The sequence below is a fragment of the Electrona antarctica genome (genome assembly GCF_951216825.1).
Source record: "Electrona antarctica genome assembly, chromosome: 8".
Taxonomy (NCBI): domain Eukaryota; kingdom Metazoa; phylum Chordata; class Actinopteri; order Myctophiformes; family Myctophidae; genus Electrona; species Electrona antarctica.
The window spans coordinates 43,376,073-43,398,607 of NC_136789.1; the positions used below are offsets into that span (position 1 = coordinate 43,376,073).

General features: G+C 44.4%; 1 protein-coding gene across 5 annotated transcripts in view; it reads right to left on the reverse strand.

The window, feature by feature from the left end:
- Positions 1–553: 553 nt before the first annotated feature.
- Positions 554–22,535, reverse strand: part of LOC306928397 (roundabout homolog 2-like) — a 232,871-nt gene continuing 210,889 nt past the window's right edge. For all 5 annotated transcript variants that reach the window (XM_079508458.1, XM_079508456.1, XM_079508457.1 and 2 more), the window contains 13 exons: positions 20,788–20,912; positions 20,480–20,651; positions 18,872–19,048; positions 17,819–17,845; positions 17,574–17,613; positions 15,455–15,582; positions 14,150–14,422; positions 11,932–12,112; positions 10,358–10,615; positions 7,639–7,850; positions 5,049–5,213; positions 2,383–2,637; positions 554–1,419 (listed from right to left, as the gene is read on the reverse strand). In XM_079508458.1, the coding sequence (XP_079364584.1) occupies positions 1,418–1,419; positions 2,383–2,637; positions 5,049–5,213; positions 7,639–7,850; positions 10,358–10,615; positions 11,932–12,112; positions 14,150–14,422; positions 15,455–15,582; positions 17,574–17,613; positions 17,819–17,845; positions 18,872–19,048; positions 20,480–20,651; positions 20,788–20,912 (2,015 nt within the window). In that variant the 3' untranslated portion in view covers positions 554–1,417. The remainder of the gene's footprint in view (positions 1,420–2,382; positions 2,638–5,048; positions 5,214–7,638; positions 7,851–10,357; positions 10,616–11,931; positions 12,113–14,149; positions 14,423–15,454; positions 15,583–17,573; positions 17,614–17,818; positions 17,846–18,871; positions 19,049–20,479; positions 20,652–20,787; positions 20,913–22,535) is intronic.

Here is a 22,535-nt window from a genome sequence, read left to right on the forward strand (position 1 = left end):
TAATCGTGGTTCTGTTCTGGGGATAGCTTTGCCAATGATTAGGTTTTATTGGAAACCTCTTTAGAAAATGGAATGTCCATGAGCCATAATAGTGGCGTACTTACAATAGCTGTCGGGAAGAAACAGTCTAACTCCAAAATGTTAATTTTTCAGGAAATGAAGAGAACCTTATATTTGAAAACAAAGCAATACTGCCTCATCAAAGTTGGTGTTGTGAGTTTATATATTGTCAATTACTTGCATGAAAGGGGAGAGCGGTTGGAGCTATTTGCTTTAGCAGACAGTTTGAGGGTCCAATGAGTTAAAGGGGAATACCACTCATTTTCAACATTTTACTATGTCATTAATATACCTTAGACCTGTGTGGAAATAATAAAAAAGTCCCCCCATTCTGTGTTTCCTAGAACTGGAGGTCTGAAAAAATAATCATTAACATGGTGAATCACATATCGATGATGTCATCACAACAACCTGACATCCCTATTTGAGCATGTCAAAATTGAAAAAATAATAATAAAAAAGGTCACAATTCACCACAGATTAGCTATTTTTGAAAATCTTTTAATAGGGCCCAAGTGATTTTCCAAAAGGAACACATTACCAAGGGTGTCGCCAAGACACAATGGAATTCTCAACAACCTCTAAGCTGTATGGAAAACCCCAGCAATAGACTGTACTGTATCAGTTGTACTGTACTGTATCTCGCTGTCTTCAGATAGTTGTGTATGTTTTTCTCATAACTTTCAGTATAAGATGCCAAACATTTACAGTCCTGCCAAGCATAATATTTCTTCTATTTAGGTTCTGTTATATCATAAATGTCCCTCTTTACCATTATAATTCTCCTCCTCACCTCGGCTGATGAGTTTTGTGCTTATTATCACCAAACACTCTGTGCAAAGTACAACAATACAGTAGTTTCATCAAAATAAGCAAAACAAAATCATTAAGCATTCATCAAAAGGGGAAAAAAAGTAATTCACAATGATAATTCACAGTTGAGAAAGAGACAGCATTATCTTTTGGCTTGCATAGCAAAGCAAAAGAAGAGATAAACAATACAATTAAAAAAAGAAAATATTTACAATTTATGCAAGTCCTTTCACTTTCATGAGTCAATAGATTTATAGGTGATTTTTCTTCACGGCCATTGTGTGATTTGCTGTACACCATCATGTGACAGGGAATAGAAGTAGACATGTAACATACAGTTTATTCTTTTGAAGAGAGAACATGACACTGTAGAAAGAACATGGTGATAATGGTGTCTGTACATCACATTTACACCTCTGTGTTGTGTCGCTCCAAATGTCGTCCCGCCGCGTCACCCACAGAGAAGAAGGAGAATCTCATTGCGCTTGTAAGTCCAGGTTGTCCCGGACAGAAGGCTATCGAAGGGAATGATCAATCACAAAGATTCTAAAGGGTGGAGGAGAAGAAAAAAAAGTTCACATTGTATGTATTTCACTGGCAGCACAATCAGTCATTTAAGCAATATTACACGAGAGGGGGTGGTTTAACGTCATTAATGCACGCCTGCGATGCTGCAACCGAAAGCAACGAAGAAATTATACAACAGTTACCCTTAAAACTAAGAGAATCGCTGAAAAAACAATCAATGACAGATGTAGTCACTACGACCACAAATATCCCAAGAAACTAGCTAGCCTATAGCCACCGAGTCTGCTGCGCTCAGAGAAAAGCACGGCTGAATTGTTTGTTTTGATTAGGCGTTGAAATAATGTGGTTTGAAGCACGGCTAGAAAGATGTTCAACCGATCAGATTGCTTCCTCAAAACGACCTGTTGTATAATCATCATTATCATTATTTTCATAAACAAGGAAATTAATCAAAAAAGGCAAAAGCAGTGTTCATTTAACAGTAAAAAGTGTAAAGATAATGGGTAGTCTATTTGGGTCCATTGGAAAGATGTTACTGTGCAGGTATATATATATACCTGCACAGTATATATATATATATATTTTTTCTCCTACTGGCTGCATGAATTACTGTGCTTATACAAGGCAATTATTGTAGTGTTGTGGTGTTTCCCGTTGGACAAAAGGCCTTCGCAGCATGCCTCGGGCATGCTGCGAAGGCCATGCCATGACATTTATTATTTATTGTTTTATTGTGTTATTCACATGTTTTACGTTGGGTTGGTTGGGAAATGGATTATGTTTTGTGTGGATTATGTTTTATTTAGCCTTTGTGTTGTATTATGGGCAGTAGGGGTACGTAGTTGTCATGAAGTCATGGCACTTCCTTTGGGTCATTACAGTTTTGTATGAAATACATAATCTGTCCTCTTCTGACTGAGGTATATTCATCTTCTTCTGTTCACCTCGCACACTAACCAGGGGGTTGGGGGACACACTTACATTTTTCTCTCTTCTCCGTGCTGTTTGTGGGAGGATGCCCGCTGTGGGCCAGGTCCGTCCCGGGCCTCGGGCGGGCATCTCTACTCAAGGTGGCGCGGTTGCTGGACGTCGTGCCACTCCAGGAAGCCATGTGCTGCCGCTCCAGCGTCGACACGGTAACCATGCACTCTTCCGAAGGGTCAGAGGTCGCGGCTGCCCACGAGCTGTGCATGCGGCCGCCCACGCTGTGCAGGGACTCCAGGGGTGACGCGTGAGCTGCAGAATGGATCAAAGGGCCTTTTCACTCTTAGTTCTACAAATGGAGCATGGCGTTAGTTCATGCAGGCCACAGGGCTCATAGAATTGGCTGTCAGTCTGCGGATGGTTTTCAATCAGCCACTGCGGTAATGGCAGCGGTAACGCTGGTCATTAGCAAAGCAGCTGCGTGTTTTCTACACTCCAATCAGATCTCATACTCTGAACACCTTTTGTGCTAAGGACGTGTATAGACATCGTCTAATAAAACCGTGGGGGCCTTGGACGTGTATACCAATGTTCTGTCCTCATTTTTGACTTAATCAAGCATCTCGTTTGGAATATAATCACTTCTAGAGAGACAAGATGTGACAGCACGAGGTAATAATGGAAGATTATGCCTCCCGGTTTTGGGGGTAATGGAAGGCGGGGCTTTTCAGAGTAAAATCTGCCTCATCTGCTTGGCACTCTAGCGCCTTTATTATGAAAAAATCCCCCGGCAAAAGAGTGTTGACAGGGCGTCTCCTTTAAATATGGCTTCTTCATTCATTAGATGTCCGCTTTTCTCGCAGCTTGCTACACTTGCTGCTGCTGCTTTAGCTGCCTCCTCGACCCCAGCCTCCACCTTTTGTTCAGAGTCTGGCATAGGCTCAAATACTGTTGTGATTTTATGTCTGCCGAGTGCTGACTGCAGTCAATCTGTCAATGTATTGCTTAGGCTTGCTCTTGTAGAATTTAGGGAACATCCCAAGAGCAGAGCCATTAACGCCAAGTTTAACTGTATTCCATTTGTTGCAATGAATGGTGAAAATCTACTTTGACGTGAGTGTTCCTGACTGAACATAAAAGTCACACCTCACGTGTGAATTATGAAGGCTTTTATGTGTCTTAGAAAAAGGGTTTGCTAACAAGGGACTAAATGAAACTACATTTTAGTATGTGTGGGACATTACACATCATCACGCCGTACAGACAAGCATTCGTAGTGGTGATGTTCAAGACATGCTGCCATTAGTTTTCTACTGCTGGCATTTACATTTAAACTTAAAACAAAATTGTGAAAATTATATTGCAGATTCTTCATTAAAATGTATTTGCCTCAGAGATTATTTTCCACAATAATCAAAAATCCAATGCAAAAATCCCATTTACTTTTGTTGAGAGAACTACAGTAGAAAGGTGCTACTGTAACTTATGACCACTGACAAAAAAAACTGCACATCATCCTAGAACCACTCTATAAGATGCCACTCTGGTACAATGCCGCTACTTGCACCTACTTACTGTTTTAAAGGTGTAGTGAAATGAAAAATACGTTTTTCACACTTTTAGACCATATCCGTGGTCATCATATGGGCATGCCTAACAATGGATGCCAAAAAAACGGGAAAATTCAAAATTGTGTGTGTTTTTATATCAAACGTCCATAAAAATACATTTTTTATTACTTCCTGAAAACAAAAACGTGCTGCGTGATGACGTGTCGAGGCCAACATCGATAAAAGCCAATAAAAATGAAGCTCACCCATTTAATTCTCCATATCTCCGCATCCGTCCAGCACAGGCTGCACAGCTGCTACTGATTACAGACATCTTCCGTTTTTATTCCCATTCAAGATAACATCCAGGGAGTGTATTACTCGGTTTCAACTTAATCATCACGCTAAAAAATGTATCTGAAAACATTATAGGGTAGAAATAAGCCACATAAGAGTAAACTGGTAAAGCTGGACGACTATCTGATTTGTAAACAAACATCCACACGCTGTCCTGCGTAGCATAGCTATGGCCCCTAGCTACCGTCCCATCCCCTGAAGGGATGCGACGCTCTGATTGGTTCAGAAACGTCATAGCGGTGTTTCAACTTGAAACTTCACAATAAAATGTCCACCATTTCCGTTTCACTACACCTTTAAAGGTGTAGTGAAATGGCTTTTTGGGCATTTTATTTTTAAGTTTCAGCCTCAGACGGCAGGATCTTAGTTTCTGAACCAATCAGAGTGTCGCATCCCTCCAGGCTATGGGACGACAGTGACATAGGTCTGTCTCATGCACGACCACATGTACGCATATATGCAGAGTGGTTTGTTTACTAAGTGAGATTTTTTTCTAACCTGTACACAACCTATATACATATTTTAGCGTGATGATTAAGTTTAAAACGACTAATACACTGTCTGGATGTAGTAGAGTATTTCTGTAATCAGTAGCACCTGTGTTTGGACAGACACGCAGCACGTTTTCGTTTTAAGGAAGTAATTAAATTTTTATGGACTTTTGATATAACAACACACACAAATGAGAATTTCCCATTTTTTTGGCATCCATTGTTAGGTATGCCCATATGATGACCACGGATATGGTCTAAAAGTGAGACTGTGAGGATTATCAACTCTATGTGTAGTACCATGCTCAGTACAACCTGATCTTACCCTCTTTATTTGTGTCTCTCCGCCTAGGCAGAGTTCCAACAGTGTCTGTCAGTGGTTTGAAGCCACTGTGTGGAACCCTCTTGTGACCCAAGCTCTGTGTGCCTAGTACACCACTGTCTGCTGAACCAGAGCTGCCACCACAACCCTGCTGGGCATACGATTTACCTACAATATGAGAGAGGGAGAGGGGGAGAGAGGGAGAGGGAGAGAGAGACACAGACAGACAGACAGACAGACAGACAGACAGACAGACAGACAGACAGACAGACAGACAGACAGACAGACAGACAGACAGACAGACAGACAGACAGACAGACAGACAGACAGACAGACAGACAGACAGACAGACAGACAGACAGACAGACAGACAGACGTGTCAGTTCTAATCTGAAATGTTAACATGCAGCAGTCACTTCAAGGGAAAGGCCCTGGAAGAGTTCAGGAATATACTGGGTGCAGATTCAGATAAAACGTAGAAAGGAATATAAAATCTGCACTCTCTGTAATAGTCTTAGCAGTCTTGTTTAATAATGATAGAATCCCGCAGCAGCAGTCAAACCAAACAGACGTGTTTCGGCGCGCAGGTCTTCGTCAGTGTTGGAATTTAGCATGCAGCAATCCAAAGCTCCATCTGGACAATTACTGAACAGGGGTATCTGTGTAAGCAGAACTCTAGGTATGGTATTGTATTTGTTTTATAATCATGATCTCCTGCGGATACGTCTGGTGACATCCAAATTCAATGGAATGAGCTAAAAGTGGAAGGTAACATGCTAAGGGCTGCTAGAATGGTTGTTGAGATTCAATTTACACAAGACCTCAGTCGTGATTTCAGATCCCAGGAAGAGAAATAGTTCATACAGTACATGGAGGTCAGATTGTGACGCACAGCACAATTACAGTACCTTTGTGTGCAGATAAGATCAGCAATAAATGGTATGTGTGCCTACAGTACCAGTATGTGGTAAAGTTTACAAAGCATTCTATTCAATGAAAACTAAATGTGAAGGGACAAACATTCCAATTAGAAGAATAAGAAATATGGAAAAATCCATTAGGACCCAAAGGCATAAAAAAGAAATTCAATTGAAGTTCACAAAATAAATATATAAATATATCCTCAGTGTTCACAGGGACACTCCAAACAATGCCCGTAGGGCCACATTGGGTCTGTTCCACCTTCTTATACACATTCAAAGAGAGCTTAGAAATTCTGTCTGCATCTAAATCAAGCACACCAGAACTCATTGAAATAGCAAACTCTTCACTATAAACACCACTTCCCAGAATCCCATCCCCTGAGGCTATTAGTATATTACCACCATAATCCAACACCAAAGCACTGATAACTACACACTGAGGTCCAGATCTAAACATATGGACCTCCAACTGAAAACTACACAGATATTTGGAGAACTGAAATAACAGAATAGAATAAGATGCATTCCACAAAACAAAGAAAGAAAACACCTCACACCAAATATAGACTTGGTTGGATAACCTTGACCTAACCTAACCATAACCTTGAAATAGAACACACCAAATTAAAAAACAAAAACTAATTGTGAACCAAAAAATATTTGGCTGATTAGATGAGCTTGTAGATCTTTCTTTTTAACTTATTAAACATATAGCTTGTTTTTGCCCTGGTACAGTATTTATTTGGATTCTTGTTACCGCCTTGGCTATTGTCAGTCATTTCTTTGTATATTTCAGTAATACAGTAGGGTCTGTAGATGTCATATCTGCCCATTAATCACAAGTATTTCTATTACAGTTAATTGACAACTAAAGTTTTGATCGTGGACTCAAAATCTTATAATTCAGTTGGCTTAGAAAACAGCAAAGCTCACAAAAAAGCTCAACAAAGGAAAGACAGAATCTAAATTAGAATGTCTGTCATATCTGCCACCATGTTGGTTGTGATCCACAATGTAGGCGTTCCAGGGTCAACCATACCCTAAGTGTGTGTATGGAGTTTTGAAGAGTGGACACAAAGGACAGTGGTGTTCAGCAGGTTGTGGCTCTGCTTACTGACTCTCAATGAGCTCTCAATGAGCCAACATCCAACAGATTCCTGCTCTGCTTGGCTCATCTAATCTTTGGTTTGGTTTTTGGACGTATTAACTTTTTGTCTGCCACCTGGTGGCGGCAGAAGGTAGTTAAACCCTGCCAAGGCTTTTTCCATATATTTAGGTTTCATTTCCGCTTTACCGGCATGGAGACCGCCATTGTAAAGATCGGCTAATATTAGCATTAGCTCACGCTGTTTACGTTTTGCCAGAAACTTTAACATCTCGGGAGCGAGGCGATAGAAAATCACAAATCACATCCGAACCACGGATGGATCATCATAACCACGGACAGCGCTCGTAGTTTCAGAGATATGAGGCATTGAAGATGCTACTTTGACTGGAGGTCTACGGGGACGTGTGCAACGATCCTGGTGCTGGGGGTGATGGAGGCGTTGCCTAGCAACCGGGCCAACATTAAAAGGTGTTTTTCGGCTAAACCATTTCATATTTGGTGTAAAGCTTCAGGTACGAACACGTTCATACTTAGCAGTAAAATAATTAAAAGGCAGACATACCTGAGCCCTCCAGGCTGTCCGTGCTGTGACCAGGGGTGTACTCAAAGCCGCACAGCTTCTTTGACACAACTGCATATTTATCCTCCTCCTCTTCCTCGTCTTCCTCAGACAGAAGCGTGGTCCCCAGGTCAGAACCAAGTGTACTGGACATGAAGTCCATCGGAGGGATGCGGGTGGTGGCGCTGGACAGCTTTGGGCTGCCCTTAATGTGCCTGATGATGAAATGAACAAAACACATTGCTGAACACAAAACAATGTATTGCTCGAAACAACAACAAGAAAGTTCACGTGGCGTCAACTTCAAGTGCCTCTTACTTGGCCTGCACATACAGTATGTCCACTCAGTGCCCCGTACATTGCAGTTTGCTTCGCACCATCACTTCCGTTCGCCAAGGCTTCCTTCGCCCATTGACCACAACTCTCGTACTTGTTTGCTCCACTGCACATACTGTCACACCAATGTGACACAAAGCTCTGTCAATCTGTGAAGCCAGTGCCAAACACCCCTCCCAAACACACATATTCCTGTTTTGGGGTTTCACAGAAACCGCATTCTGCACCGAACACCCCCGGATGATCATATGAGGATATACACAAAGTTTGAGACCATTCGGTCCGTGCCCGAGTTATTCCCGGGACACACAAATTAAAAATAATAAAATGTGTGGAGGTACTTCATTGGCCTACTGACAGCAGGCATAACAAATCTGGCGTTGATCAGTCAGATTTTGTGTTGTTTGCGAGATTCTCTTTGTGTGCCCGTTCAGTGAATGTCTGTCTCCGGTGGAGAGATGGAATGAATTCTTTGAAGCATCTATTTCTCTGATTACTTTCCCGTGCTGGTGTGTGTTACACTAACACAATGGGGTGGTAATTGGGCTGGTGAAAAGAGAAGAATCGCTGGATGGGCAGCGCTGTCAGCAACGTGGCTGTTATCTCCCCCACAGCTGTCCTCCATGATGGCTGACATCCCGCAGTAGACGAGACGCACGCTTAATTACCAGCTCTATTTTCTGTTGTCAGAGCGGCATGCTAGGCTAAACCCGGTCATTACCCCACAACACATGTCGCCACTGACATGACAAGTCTTCCGAAGGTGTAATCAATGGAGGGATGTTATTTTATCACTCCCAAGGAACCGTGGACCGCACTGTAGGTTAGGGCTGTCACGTATAAATGCCAGCAGTACGACCCACTCCAACATTGACCATAGATATGCACCCACCCAAGCTACTGAAGCAAATTACAGCTTCTTCTCATGCTGCAGAAAGCCAAAATTAGAATGATAGAATAATAAATAGTAGGTTGGTAATATAAATGTATGAAAAAACCCCAATAACACTGGCGTGAGACATGAATGGTAACATACAGATGCACTTATCACTGTTCAAAATATACATTTGACGTATTCAAGACACTATCCAAAATTCTGCCAAACCTATGCAGTAATAGCAAACATATTCTGTAGCTAGCCTAAAATAAAACAATTCAGATAGCTGGCTTGAGCTTGCATTCACATCACTTGGCCGCTAGCTGACGCTAGCAGTGCTAGTCAGGAACGGTGCAAGTCGGGAACCATGCAAGTCGGGAATGCAAGGCCCACCTATTTATCAACGTGGTCCTACCCGACTACAGGATCTAAATGTCTCAATACAGAAGAGCAGAGAGACCAACTCCAACCACCACGCCTTATAGTTACTGAATATTGCATTAAATTACTCCTATTATCACAGACTGTTTAAAATAACATTATTCACACAAAACACTGTTATGGATTGCTACATTGACTATCCAGTATTAACACCTTGGAGGCGCAGGACGGAGATCACCATCAAGTTCAAGTTCACGGCCAGTTGCCCGAGACGGAGATTGATTAATCTCCGTCCAATTAGTGCTATGAAAACTGATCGCATCGCTCTACAGCCTAGAGGCGCTTGTTGCGCAATCCTTGGTGTTTCAGTGACACGTCATCAAAAATGTTCCCTGCCTGTTTAGCGGACAACGAAAATCTTAAAACATTCATAACTCGCGATCTAAATCATCCCGTCTAATTATGAAAAAAGATCCTGTGTTTGACGGCCCTCCGCTGTCCAGTCGCTAGTCGCGATAGATTTATTCTTACCTCCCGTTGTTGTCGATCGACTCTAGAGTGGTGTGGCTATTGTTAGCTGCTACACACACATTCACAACAACATCTGGTCCGTCGGTAAAAGTGGTCCGGGCGCTATAAACGATGGGCACATTTTATTAATGGATTAAATAGGTCCGGGCCCTCAAGGTGTTAAAGGGCCACTTCAACCCTTTGCAAAACAAATATTTTAATGATGTTTAGGACACAAGAAACAGGTCCTGAGGTTTGTGTTTTTAGATATTTTAGTATTTTAAATGTCTGATGATGCGCGAGCGTCATTTCCATCCACCAGCTGTGTAAAAAAAACAGGACGCTTGGACTAGGCGTATTCTTGGCGCGTATATGTGACCCCCGCCCCCCCCCCCCCCCGCCCCCCCACACACACACACACTAGGAAGGGCAGTGCACCAAAGCATAATTATGGCCATTGTAGGAATTCAGTAATCCAGTCAAACACACATACTTCATTGTTTTTCTGGTCATAGGGTGCACATTTAAAATTGTGCTACTGTTATCTACTACAAATACTATTAACATTGAGTGACCGCTGTTTCTTCCAACGGGTAAATGTTCCCTTTACGAACTCACCATGATTGTTTGGCCACCTCATACTGGTAAGCTCTGGTCAGCTCGTCCAGGTGGGCTTGCAGAATGGACTGCATTTCCTCGTGGTGGGCGGAGCTGAGGGAGGAGGACGGCACTTGGCTGAAGGGAGTGGCTGTTGGAGAGGAGGCCCTTCCCCTCAGGGGCGGGGTGGGACCTGGCTCCTCCTCCTCGTCTTCCTCATTGTCCATACTACCCTGGTGGAGGTACGTCTGCACAGGGGCCCAGCTGTTGCTGTTGTATCTGTGATGATGTGGACAGAAGAATGTCTGTCATGAGCATCACATGACAATCTCCTTAGGTTTCCTGAAAAACATGCCTCCTTTGTGAAGGAAATTACAGTGTATTGTAAAATATCTGTACTGCATGCCTGGTTGTCAAACACAGTCAAATAAAAAATGGATTGATTGATTACATAGAATTATTTCGGAGTGGCAGATGGTAGATTATGTGTAGTTTGTAATGTGCGGTGATCTGTGTTAGTTTCCATTTCCTGCTTCTGCATTACAGAAAGAGTTGACGGAACCATGATTGATTATTACTCCTACCGAAAATGACAAAACTGTACAGCATGCTTTTAAACACTTAAACACTATACTTTGATTCCACCAGGGCTCTATACAAGCCCCCTCTTGTTTTTCGTCTGCAAATATCGTCGCCAAAAATAGCCGATCTACAAGTGCACAACACATAGCATTGTGATGCGTTGTGAGCTTGCAGATCTGCTATTTTTTGCAGAATGTTGGCCCCAGAACGGGGATGCTATAGGATTGAAGTGGTTAAGTTCCATCCGTCTTAGCTGTGCTTTATGTATGCCCCAGCGGTCACTAGTCCTGGCAAGAATCACACAAGCGAGTAATAGCATGTGCAGAGGAGCGAGATGAGAAGAGCTTCCTAATCAGTGTGAGAACTGCTCCCAGTAAAACCTCCTCATCAGTCGCTCTGCTGGAAGACAAACACACACACGAGCACGTGCACACACGCGTGTGTTTGTGAGATGATGTGCATGCATGGGTAGATGACTATCCATGCATGTACATAAACACGCAGGAGGGAGACACAGTCCATGTCCGGCACATGACCTCATCAATACATCAAATCAGAGCTAATATAAACATACATGAAAATCATTTAAGCACGCAGCAAACCCAACCACCCCGTCCCCTTTCGCACGCACGCACGCGTGCGCAGTAGTACTGCGCACGCACACGCGCACACACAGTACACACACTCACTCAATCACTCTAACATATAGAGCCATGCTTGTTATTACCAATTAAGGAGAATTTCAGTGCTTCAGTGGATGGACAAAACTCCCTGGTTGGACGTGACAAGCTTCATGTGTTCTCTGTTAGTGTTTTTCTATCCGAGTGGCATCTAGTGACCTCTCTGCACAGGAGTGCTTCTATGTGATTCATGTGTGTGTGTGTGTGTGTGTGTGTGTGTGTGTGTGTGTGTGTGTGTGTGTGTGTGTGTGTGTGTGTGTGTGTGTGGTGTTCCCTGCGTGCATGCGAGCGAGCCTCCAGGAGAGCCAGTGATGAGACGTGAATGCATCTTACCCTCCTCCGCGGCTCTCCGCGGGGTAGCGGTCAAGGTCAACCTCGGTGCCAGGCAGTGGGTGCATGGGTGGGGGAGGCAAGGGGTGCATGGGTGGGGGAGGCAGGGGCATATTAGCCCAACATGTCCCGTTGGATTTAGAGGCCTTTGCCTTCACCTTCTTTTTCTTCGCAGCCTTTCCACCTGAGGGAAAGAAGAGAGTGGGTCAAGTTTGCGTGTGTACCAGGGCTGCAACTATCGATTATTTTCTAAGCAATTATTCTGTTGATAACCTTTTGGACTAATCAAATAATAGAGAAGCGCTTTTTTTTAATAACAAATCAACAAGAGAAGGTTTGCGTAGATTTTTGTTACTAAATCGATGAATCTGATCTGATCACTTAATCCCCTTTTTATACTTACAGTATAAAATCAATCAATAGTGGAAAATAGCTCACAACGTGTCCACCGTGAGGTTGTATATGTGCTATTTAGACAAAAAGTATTTTTTTCCCCCTCCAAAATGGATTACTTTTATTAAAGTCAATTATCAATATAAATGTTTAGATTACAGTAAATGATTAGTTAGATTAACTGTTGCACCCCTAGTGCGCGCTGCTAAATCCTTTGGGTCAATTTAAATGGAACAGGATTTTGCAGTGTAGTCAGTAGTCACACAATGTTGAATGATTCACAGTAGCTTACAGTCCCCTGAGCTGACAGCTTTGAATGAGCCAGTGCACAGTACACTGTATTAATTTGGATTGATAAACAGTATATATGCGCGCACGCACGCACACATTTTTTCTCAACTAGTACCAACCTATAGAGTATATATTAATAGAGACGGCACCGGATTTCTCCTCCCATCCACACAAACACATGAACGCGCTGGCCGTTGAGTATCATTGCACGCGTTCAGCGTTCACGTGTCATCATGAACGTCACGTGCGCAATGATAGTCAACGGACCAGCGCGTTCATGTGTTTGGCCCAGCGCTGCAATACCAAATTCGGCCAATATATCCATTTCGCCTCAGGGTTTCCTCCGGGTGCCGTCTCTATTAATATATACTCTATGGTACCAACCCAAGGGGCCAGTGAGGCTATTCAACGTTGAAGCTCTGGGCCCTAGTGGTAGGAGGAGGGACTACAGGCGGACCCGTGTATTCATGACCGGGAAACCCCGTGCAGCTGGGCTTTAACATGTAGGACCATCACTCCCTACGTCACCCCGACCTCAAATTTGAGGTCCGGAGGAGGTACTTCCGGCAGTCTTCCGGGTGCTTCAAAACGCCACTGAGCAACTTCCACTGACATGAATAGCTGGGGGGGCGGAGCTTCGCGCCAGTTCAGTCTCTATCCTTTTATATACTCTATGTACCAACCAGGTTGACTAGTGGATTTACTAGTCGACTAGTTGCTTAATGCCCTAGTACGCACGCACGCACGCACGCACGCACGCACACTGCCTTGAAAGCCATCTTATCGCCTGACATGTCACCTTCTGTCTCCTACTTGGCTCTCATTATTTCTTCCATCCTCCTTTTATCCCCCCCCCCCCCCCCCCCCCCCCCAATGTTGACATTTTCTTTAAAGAGGCATTGGAAACCCGAGGCTCGCTCCTACGGCCTGCTAGCATACACTTCCTCTCTTCCGCGCACTCCCTTATCTCTTAGCTATAAGGCTGGCATTTGGTAGAGCACACAGCCCACAGCGTGCAGCTAACTACATACTGTACACAGACAACGGCGCCGGTGGTGCCTGCTTCTGTCAGACCTATTGTATATACATGACTTACAAAACAAAACTAATCTCTGCCCGAGCTAATCAAGTTCATCCAAAGTCATGTGTGGTAATGCTCTGACATTTCTGGGCTAGGGCAGCCAGCTTCCACAGCTGAGGGGGGGAATCCGTGACGAAGACTGAGGAGTAATTAAGAACAATGATCTCAACGTCAGTTCATGATTTCACTAAAGGGAAAAGCTCTACCTGTTATCTTCCTTGTTTGACATCAATCTGTATCCTTCTTTTGGCCTGCTTGCCAACAACCAACCATACAATCCATTCAATCCCATGCGAACACCTACAGTGTATGCGCAGTAGACACAAAAATCCAGATCCCCCCAGACACAAACTCTGTCTGTCTCTCGCTCTCTCACACTGACACACACAAGCAGAACGATATGGACATTGGACACAGGCTCCATCTTGCACACTCCTCTCTGATTTCGCGCCATACCGCTGCAAGGCCGCCGGTCGGTCAGAGAGTAGCCGAGGTTGGCCATCTCCTGCTGGGCTTGCAGGGAGGCTTTCCAGCGGGGGTCCGGCCTGTCCACGGCCAGCTCGTGGAAGCTGTTGGACTGGAGGATCTGCGTTGTGGCGTAGGGCGCGGGCTGGGCGCCTCGCCCCGGGCTGCCGTACCCCGCCTTGCCCATGAAGTCGATGCTGCTATAGATGGCACCATCAGACAGCATGGTGCCCGTCTTTTCAAGCGCTCCAGAGGGCAGCACATCTAGGAGATAGGGGAGGAGGGGGCGACAGAGCAAGGAGGGAGAGGCAAGTGATAAGTGGACACAAGGCTAATGATCTTTAAGGTCATTAGGATTCCCTGCTGCCCTGGCACAATGTATTAGTGAAATGGCTCTCAGATGGATTTGATATAAATGAAAGTGATTATCCAGCGAAAAATAATTAGCGGCTAACATGTGACATGCTGTGGGAGTCCAGCGTAGCGGTCAGATACATGCATGGGACACCTGCATAGGGCTAACCTTTAGCTCTAGCAGCTAGCACATAGTGAGCCTGAAGGTTAGGGACGCTCAAAGGGGTTTCCAATCAGAATCATCTTCGTTGTCACGTCACAGTTTTACAAGTAAAAAGTTGGGCGAAATTTGTTTTTGTGCATAGTTCCCATTGTGCTCTTGTTTTCAAGAAAACAAAGAAAGGGAAGAAGAGGGGGGGGGGGGGGGGGGGGGTATGAGATCAATACAAGAAAGAAAAGTGTAGAAGCTTGTTGCACTCTTGTTCCACACGCATCTCTCTTATTTACAATACAAATAATGGGTTTCCAGATATTTACAAGCTTCAAGACACACACAGACAGCACTCCGTTTCATACACCAATCAATACTCCCACAAGGTGAAATCCCAGACAATAATAATGACATACATTCAAACTGCATAACATTTGAGACGATGTTACCATGAATGTTTGATTTTTATTGTTTAAATGCTAGTGAAAAAGGACTTCAGCACACGCAGTTTCATTTACAAGCAGGTGCGTAGGCGACAGACAGTAGGTGAGATCAATTGTTTGAATGTTACCTTGAAAGAACACTTCCCTTTTGACCGTCATCGGTAAGATTTATGACACAGGGATGTGTTTGTGTGTCCGTGTTTGTGTGGATGTGATGTGATAAACCCCCCGCCCACCCGGCCCTCAGAGGGATACACATCAATTACACTGCGACTGTTCTCCATCCCCCTGGCATGGCTTTGTTTGTCCAACGGTCAAACTCTCCATATACTTCTCCGTGTTCCTTACCTCCACGGCCAAAGTTACTGCCGCCCTTTGGACTCCCCAAGCCCCCATTGGCTGGGAGGCTGGTGGAGGGCCAGGAGTCAGCCAACCAGGGGAACCCGGGGTCACCCGCTTTCAGCAGACCAGGGCGACTGGGGAGAGGATGCATTTAGTGATAATGGGGAGAGAGAGAGAGGGAGGTTAAGGAAAGAAAGAGAGAGGGAAGTAGAGACACAGAAAAAGAGTCACACATACAGTATAGCCAGTACACCAGTGCTATTACTCTTTCTTCTCTGGCTGCATCAACGACAAATTGGTGTGGAAACCTCATTCAGCATATATGCTCCACTGGAGCAGCCCAGAGCACAGGCAACAATAAACAAGCACACACAGAGACATGAAGTGGCAAGTCTATAAATCAGACTTCCACCACCCTGAAGAGTCTACTAGCCCTAACTCTCCCTGGAGAGACACGCCAGGCCTAAATACACAGTAAATCTGATCCTCAGCCCCCGCACACTACAGGAATTTACATTTTAAATTGAGAATCATGGACACCCTCTGGCAGATCAGCTACCTTGGTGTACGGTCTCCATAGCAACAGCAAAGGAGAAGCCGATTAAGCGGTTTAGGGAAGCTACAACATTACATTTTTCTCAGTATAATAGTCTTGGGGGTGGGGGGTGCAGGGGGAGGGGGGGGGATGGGGGGCTTCTGAGAAGAAAAAGGAAGGTGGAAAGAGGCCCTGCCCTTGTGTATGGAAATTCTGGGCTGGGATTCAGTAGAAAATAATGCCAATTTGTGACCACATGGTATTAGTTAGCTACTAAAATGATTAAAAGAAAAGAGTCCCATGCCTTGTGTGCCTTGTTTGCATGTGTCTAATTAATATATGGTGGTAGACAAATGCATTTTCCTGTGGGGCCAAGCCCATCAGAATGCCAAGGGAATTATGCACATCTGACTTGTGATGGCTCAAAGGTGTTTAAACAATTATGCGAATAATTTCTGTTGCAATGTGTCACACGGGCATGTTCCCACGTACACATAGATTTACATAATTTGCTTAAATGTACACTGACCGCCAACATGACAAAGTGACACGTTTGTGTTTACACACGTGTGTAAAAGCTCACTCACCCACACACATGCAGACACACACATGCTTATGCACAATGGCTCCAGCAACACACATCTTATTTTTAGATTTTATTGTGCTTCATTTGTTTTGGCTGAGGGCTGATGTGCTTGGTGTAAAAGCGAGGGAGAGAGAGCGAGAGAGAGCGAGCACTCCATTGTTCTCTTCAAGGTGTCTTCTCCTCATGCGGTTAAACTCCATAATATTTGGGGTAGTGTGGTAGCAGGCCGCCCTCGTGCACAGACACAAACAGGAGTCTCAGACTCCCCAGGGACGTTATCTTGTTATATTCTTACATGCTAGGCGCACGTTCTAACCGCATGTGCCAAGGCTGTCGACCGGTGAATCCATCAGCCCCCCCCCCCCCACCCCCCTACCCCGCCCCTCTCTGCCAGGAGCCTCGCTGCCAACGTGTGACGGCAAAAAAAAGAAAAACATCCACCTGCCTTAATTGTTTTCTCTAATTTCAGGGGAGTGATTAATGATTTGATCAGGCTCTTACGTCAATGCCAGCGATGAGCTCAAATGAATAAGTAGAGCGGCTGTTGGAACAGTCCAAAACTGTTACTTTTTCAGGAAATGCAAAAGTGGACCAATGGATCCAATGTAGTTATTATTTTGTCACACGTTCTTGTTAATACTTTTCATTGGTTAAATAATGTGTAAAACCCACGGACACACTCAACCAGTTTGACTTTCAAACATTTTCAAGAACAGCAAACATAGCAGGACGATGCGACGTGTCGTGTGATCTTTTGTGTACGTTTATGTGACACAGTAGTACGACGAAGTAAGGCATCGATTTACAAAAAGGAAAACATTAAAAGTTGAAATATGGAGATAGAAGGTGTGTGCCCTGCAGCGGCGCTATAACTATTCATGCTGTATTTCAATGTGCTCCTGCCATCAGATGGTGCATTACGCTGCAAGGCACGAAGACATCTAAGCAAATGACAGCTACATTGGAAAGACTCTCTATTATTATGTATTAGATTGAATTCTCACCTTCCATTTCTAATCAGGCCTTGGTCTCTTTGGAATGTGACTGTGGTCCAGAGAAGAATTACAGAGGAAAGAGGGGGGGAAAAAACAAGATTCAATCATAATAATGTTTCCTGAAAATCTACCTCCGCCAGCCTGTGTGACTACTGTGTGTGTGGTTATGGTATCCCTTTTTAGAAATATGGAACAGAAACCAGTGTTATTGTCTATTGTGTCATTTGTAAGATATGAAGGAAGTCAGAACGTACCCGCACGGGTAAAGGTGAACGATTGAACTGCAAATGGAGAGAAAAAAAGGGAAAATAGACAAGAGATGTTGTTAAAACCTTGTGCTTTGATAATGTCAATGCAGTAAAATGTAAATTGGTAAGTGTGAGCACAGCCATGAAAATATGCAGCACTCTCCTTTATAGTGACAACATGCTTATTTTCATCTTAAAGCAGTGGAAAATAAAACCCCAGTATGGGGAAAGCAAACCCACGAACAGAAGCAGGATATTGGGGGAAGCATTATTTTATTCTCAGGACGAGGATCAGAGGAACAGCAGTACTGAATGTAAGTCCCCATGGAATTAGGTTATCAGTGTTGGGCTCCATCCAAATCCCACACATTATGATAGTTGCAGTACAACACAATGGCAACAGCCCACAGATATAAATGCTTGACCTACGGAGAGAAAAAAAGAATACAGCAGTCCTAAATGTAGACGCATTTGCCGATGATTTGAAAACAACACAACACGGGCCCTAGTCTGATAATGGAAGGGAATGTTAAATTACTTATCTCGAATGAATGAATTTGAGTGTGAAGGTGCAGTTTTGATGGGGCTGTGTTCACAGTTGATGCACATCAGCGCACACTGAATTAAAGTAAATAGGGCTTATTTCCATCTGTGCTGAATATATTTCCTTTGTTCTGCATTTATGCGCGTGCCATTTGTGTGGCGGCGGCGCGTCTGTGACAACAGCGTGGGCTCACGTCGGAGGCGACTTCAACAGAGCTAATGCGGTGGTGAGATTGTGTATATCTGCCCTCTCCTCATTTTTTACTTTTTCGAATGCTCGGATCGCCCCTCTTTCTTGCTTATCCCATTTTGGGCGGGAACCCCTTTTGGTGTCAGCATTATGTTATGCTTTAGCTATTGAAAAATAGCAGATCTACAAGCTCATAGCGCGCCACCGAGTGGCGCGCTACGAGCTTGTAGGTCTGCTATTTTTGAAAAATCGAAGAACCACTGACATAGAAACATAGCTTTTTCAGGCGCAAACCAGAACGGCATGGATTGAATGTTCTTTTTTACCTGCATAGTTGCTGAGTCCTTTTCTCTTCTTTCTCCTCCAGTAGAGCCAGGCACTGAAACCCATGAGTACGATCCAGCAGGCCCCACCCAGACCGGCAATGAACGCTGGCTGCTTCACCACGTCTGAGATGCTATTGTTGCCCTCAGTCCCTGTCATTACATCTCTCAGTTCTGCACCTGCACACACACACACACACACACACACACACACGCGCGCACACGCACACACACACACGCACGCACGCACGCACGCACGCACGCACGCACGCACGCACGCACGCACGCACGCACGCACGCACACAAACACATGCACGCACACACACACAAGAAAGAGAGAGAGAGATAGGACTGGACCGGTGAATATCTCTGACCCACTGTAACCCGTCTCAAGAAGAACAAATACAATCCACCTTTAAAAATTGTAAAGCTGAAACTTGATAATATTCGAGAAAAACATCTAAATTGATCAAAGGAACATTGCCACTGTACAAACCAATCGTGGTGTTATTATACCAAATACAGAATCTAAACCATTAGCACACATAACTGTTTATACATTTCATAAATAAATGCTCTGTGAGCTTTATATTAGGTCAAATCAGAGAGTAGTATTGACAATAATGACCTGGCAAAAAAATACAAAAAACGAGACAGACAAAGAGACAGAACATGACGAGACAGACATAACAGACAGACAGCGCATGGAGACCAGTCAGTGGACAAGGCAATACATAAACAATAACAGAGGTAAGAAACAGAGCAATGGCGCAGACAATCCGCGGGGCAGAGTTAATCAATTCAGCAGTGCACTTATCAGTTTGAGCTGCAAGACGTGAGATTGACAGAGCACCTCTGACAGAGTTTGATTTTCTGTTGCAGCTACTGTGCTGTGAAATTAGATTCACAGTCTCCAGCAGGAACCCCCCCCCCCCCCCCTCTCTCTATCATTAAACCTCACGCCACAACCCACTGTTTTCCTTTCTCTGTCCGCTAACGCTATTTTCCCCATATATCAGTCAAAAGTCACACATGAAGCGCATCTGGCATCGGCCGCTGGTATTGATTCGGGGTTTATATACTCCTTCAGCATCCCTCAGCCATTTGATAAGATGTGATAGCATGATAAGCTCTCTCAATAACGCTGTCTGCTTTGTTAGCGGCAGCAGCCCAGGCGCTGAGGAGGATTATCGATATGGCTAACAGCACTTGCCACGGTGTTACTAGACAGTGTTCTAAATGAAATGCTATCGATTCCCTGATAAATGTCTATGTGACACGAAGCAATACTCTTTCTTCAAGCGCGATAAATTGATAAATCATTTTTCCAGACCACATCTGTGACCAAGGTTCCCCCGGCCGCATTAGGTCACGGGGCTAGCCCCCTGCTTGGCGTGTGTGTAGATTGTGTGTATATTGTCTGTCTGTGTGTGTGTGTGTGTGTGTGTGTGTGTGTGTGTGTGTGTGTGTGTGTGTGTGTGTGTGTGTGTGTGTGTGTGCGTGCACGTGCGTGCGTGTGCGCGTGTGCGTTGCTTGCGTGCGTGCGTGCGTGCGTGCGTGCGTGTGTGCGTGCGTGCGTGCGTGTGTGCATGTGTGTGCGTGTGTTATTACCTAAAATGATGAGCTGGGGTTTGCTTCTCACCCCCACTCCTGCATTGGTCCCGGCAGCCACCTCCACGCGGTACTGCACCCCCATCTGCAGGCCCCCCACAACCACTGAACGGATGGTTGCGTCCACAGTCTTATTGACGTGGAATCGAGTCTCGTTGGCCAAACACCAGATCTGACACAGACAGACGGGCAAGACGGAATTCATTATAAGAGCAGCGTGCTGTAGCAGTACAGTACAGTATATCACTGGGATTATTCAGCAGGGTGCGGCGCATCGCATGCATAGTTTATAATCTCTCCTTCCCTACATTGTACTCCTGGATGATGCCGTTCTGCTGGTCCGAAGGCGGGGGGTCCCAGGACACGCTGATGGAGGTGCTGTTGTGGTTCCCCACCGTCAACACGGTGACCTGCTGCGGAGGGGCACTGGGTGCTGTGGAGCAGGAACCAACAAAACATGAGAAAACCCTGTTTTTATTGAATTTAACCCATTTTGACCTGAGATCAGATTCTAAAAAATGTCTTCTACATCCTGACAGTTTTCTGAAAAAGCTATGTTTCTATGCCAGTCAAAAATAGCAGAACTACAAGCTCGTAGCGCGCCACTCGGTGGCGCGCTATGAGCTTGTAGATCTGCTATTTTTCAATAGCTTAAGCATAACATAATGCTAACACCAAAAGGGGTTAATACGTTTGTTATTTTAACCACTAATACAGTCAGCAACAATACAATTCCATTGTGACAAAGCAGAGGCCATATTATTGCTTTTCCGTTAAGCCCTACAGTATGTTACTTTATTGCACGACAGTGTTGTGAGCGAAAATAGACAATCTACAAGTTCACGGTGCGTCAAACATGACTCGCATCAACAAGCTTGTAGATCTGCAATTTCTTTGAATTGAAATATTCTAAAAAAAATGTTTAGAAAAATGTTTGAAAGCCCAAAATGGAACGCCAGGTTTAAAGCGGGTAAACAGAAACGACAGTGCCTCCTGCCATGGTTCATTATAATGTGGAAAAAACAAACACACTCTGCCGCTGTAGTCATAGAGCAAGCGAGGTATTTTTCTGAACCGATACAATAAACTGCCACTGCGTACGAAATGAATAGAATTCAAACGAGCGAGCACTGAGTCTACTTAATGTCACAGGGATAAATCTTCTTTTGATAGCTTTTTGCACTTTCCACATCAATTCAATGGCAAGGAATTCTTAATACGCCGTGGCGCACAGGATCCCGAACACATGGAATTGATCAATTTGGACTGTCAGATACCAATCCCATGCGCTACTGTATTATTTGCTTTGGAAGTTATGCAGACACAGCACTTGGGGTCGAAGCTCTATTTCCCTGATCACACAAAGAAGCTGTAGCCCATATTTCTCCCGACCAGCAGGTAATCAGAAGCTGAGCCAGCAAATGGCACCCTGAGTAGACATGTGCCATCATAAAGGGTGACTGAGCCCAGCAACTGACACCGCCTCCATAATGAATCACCACCATCACATGCAGGCATATGGCAGTGTTTGGAGGGTAAGAATATCACATTTTAAACATACCAGCTAAACGAAAACACACTCAATTCTAATGTACAATTCATGAGGGCTCGGTGATATATGGTAGGCATAGATGATACCCGTGGCCCCTGCTGCTACTTTCCATGTGGCTAATTGTTGTATACCAATTACACATATACTGTATAGGACTAGCCTTGTAATTGTTAGGGAGAGGGGGTAGGGGATCCAAAGAGATAGCAGACAATAGGGGGGGGGGATGTCTATGTGACAGATGAATACATTATTATCAACCTTCACTGATGTGACTGTGTAGGAGATCCTGGGCTCTCACAATTCCCATTATTATACTGTAATAATCATGGTTGACTGGGTTAAACATCCACTGAGAGTCATTTGTGAAACTGTGTAGTTGCAATTGTCTTTGTTGTGGAACCAAGGATACTGGCCACCGGACTACAAAGCAGTTCAGTGTTGCCCAAGCGGGTTGGCTGTAACACAGTTCAGTGTTGCCCAAGCGGGTTGGCTGTAACACAACTG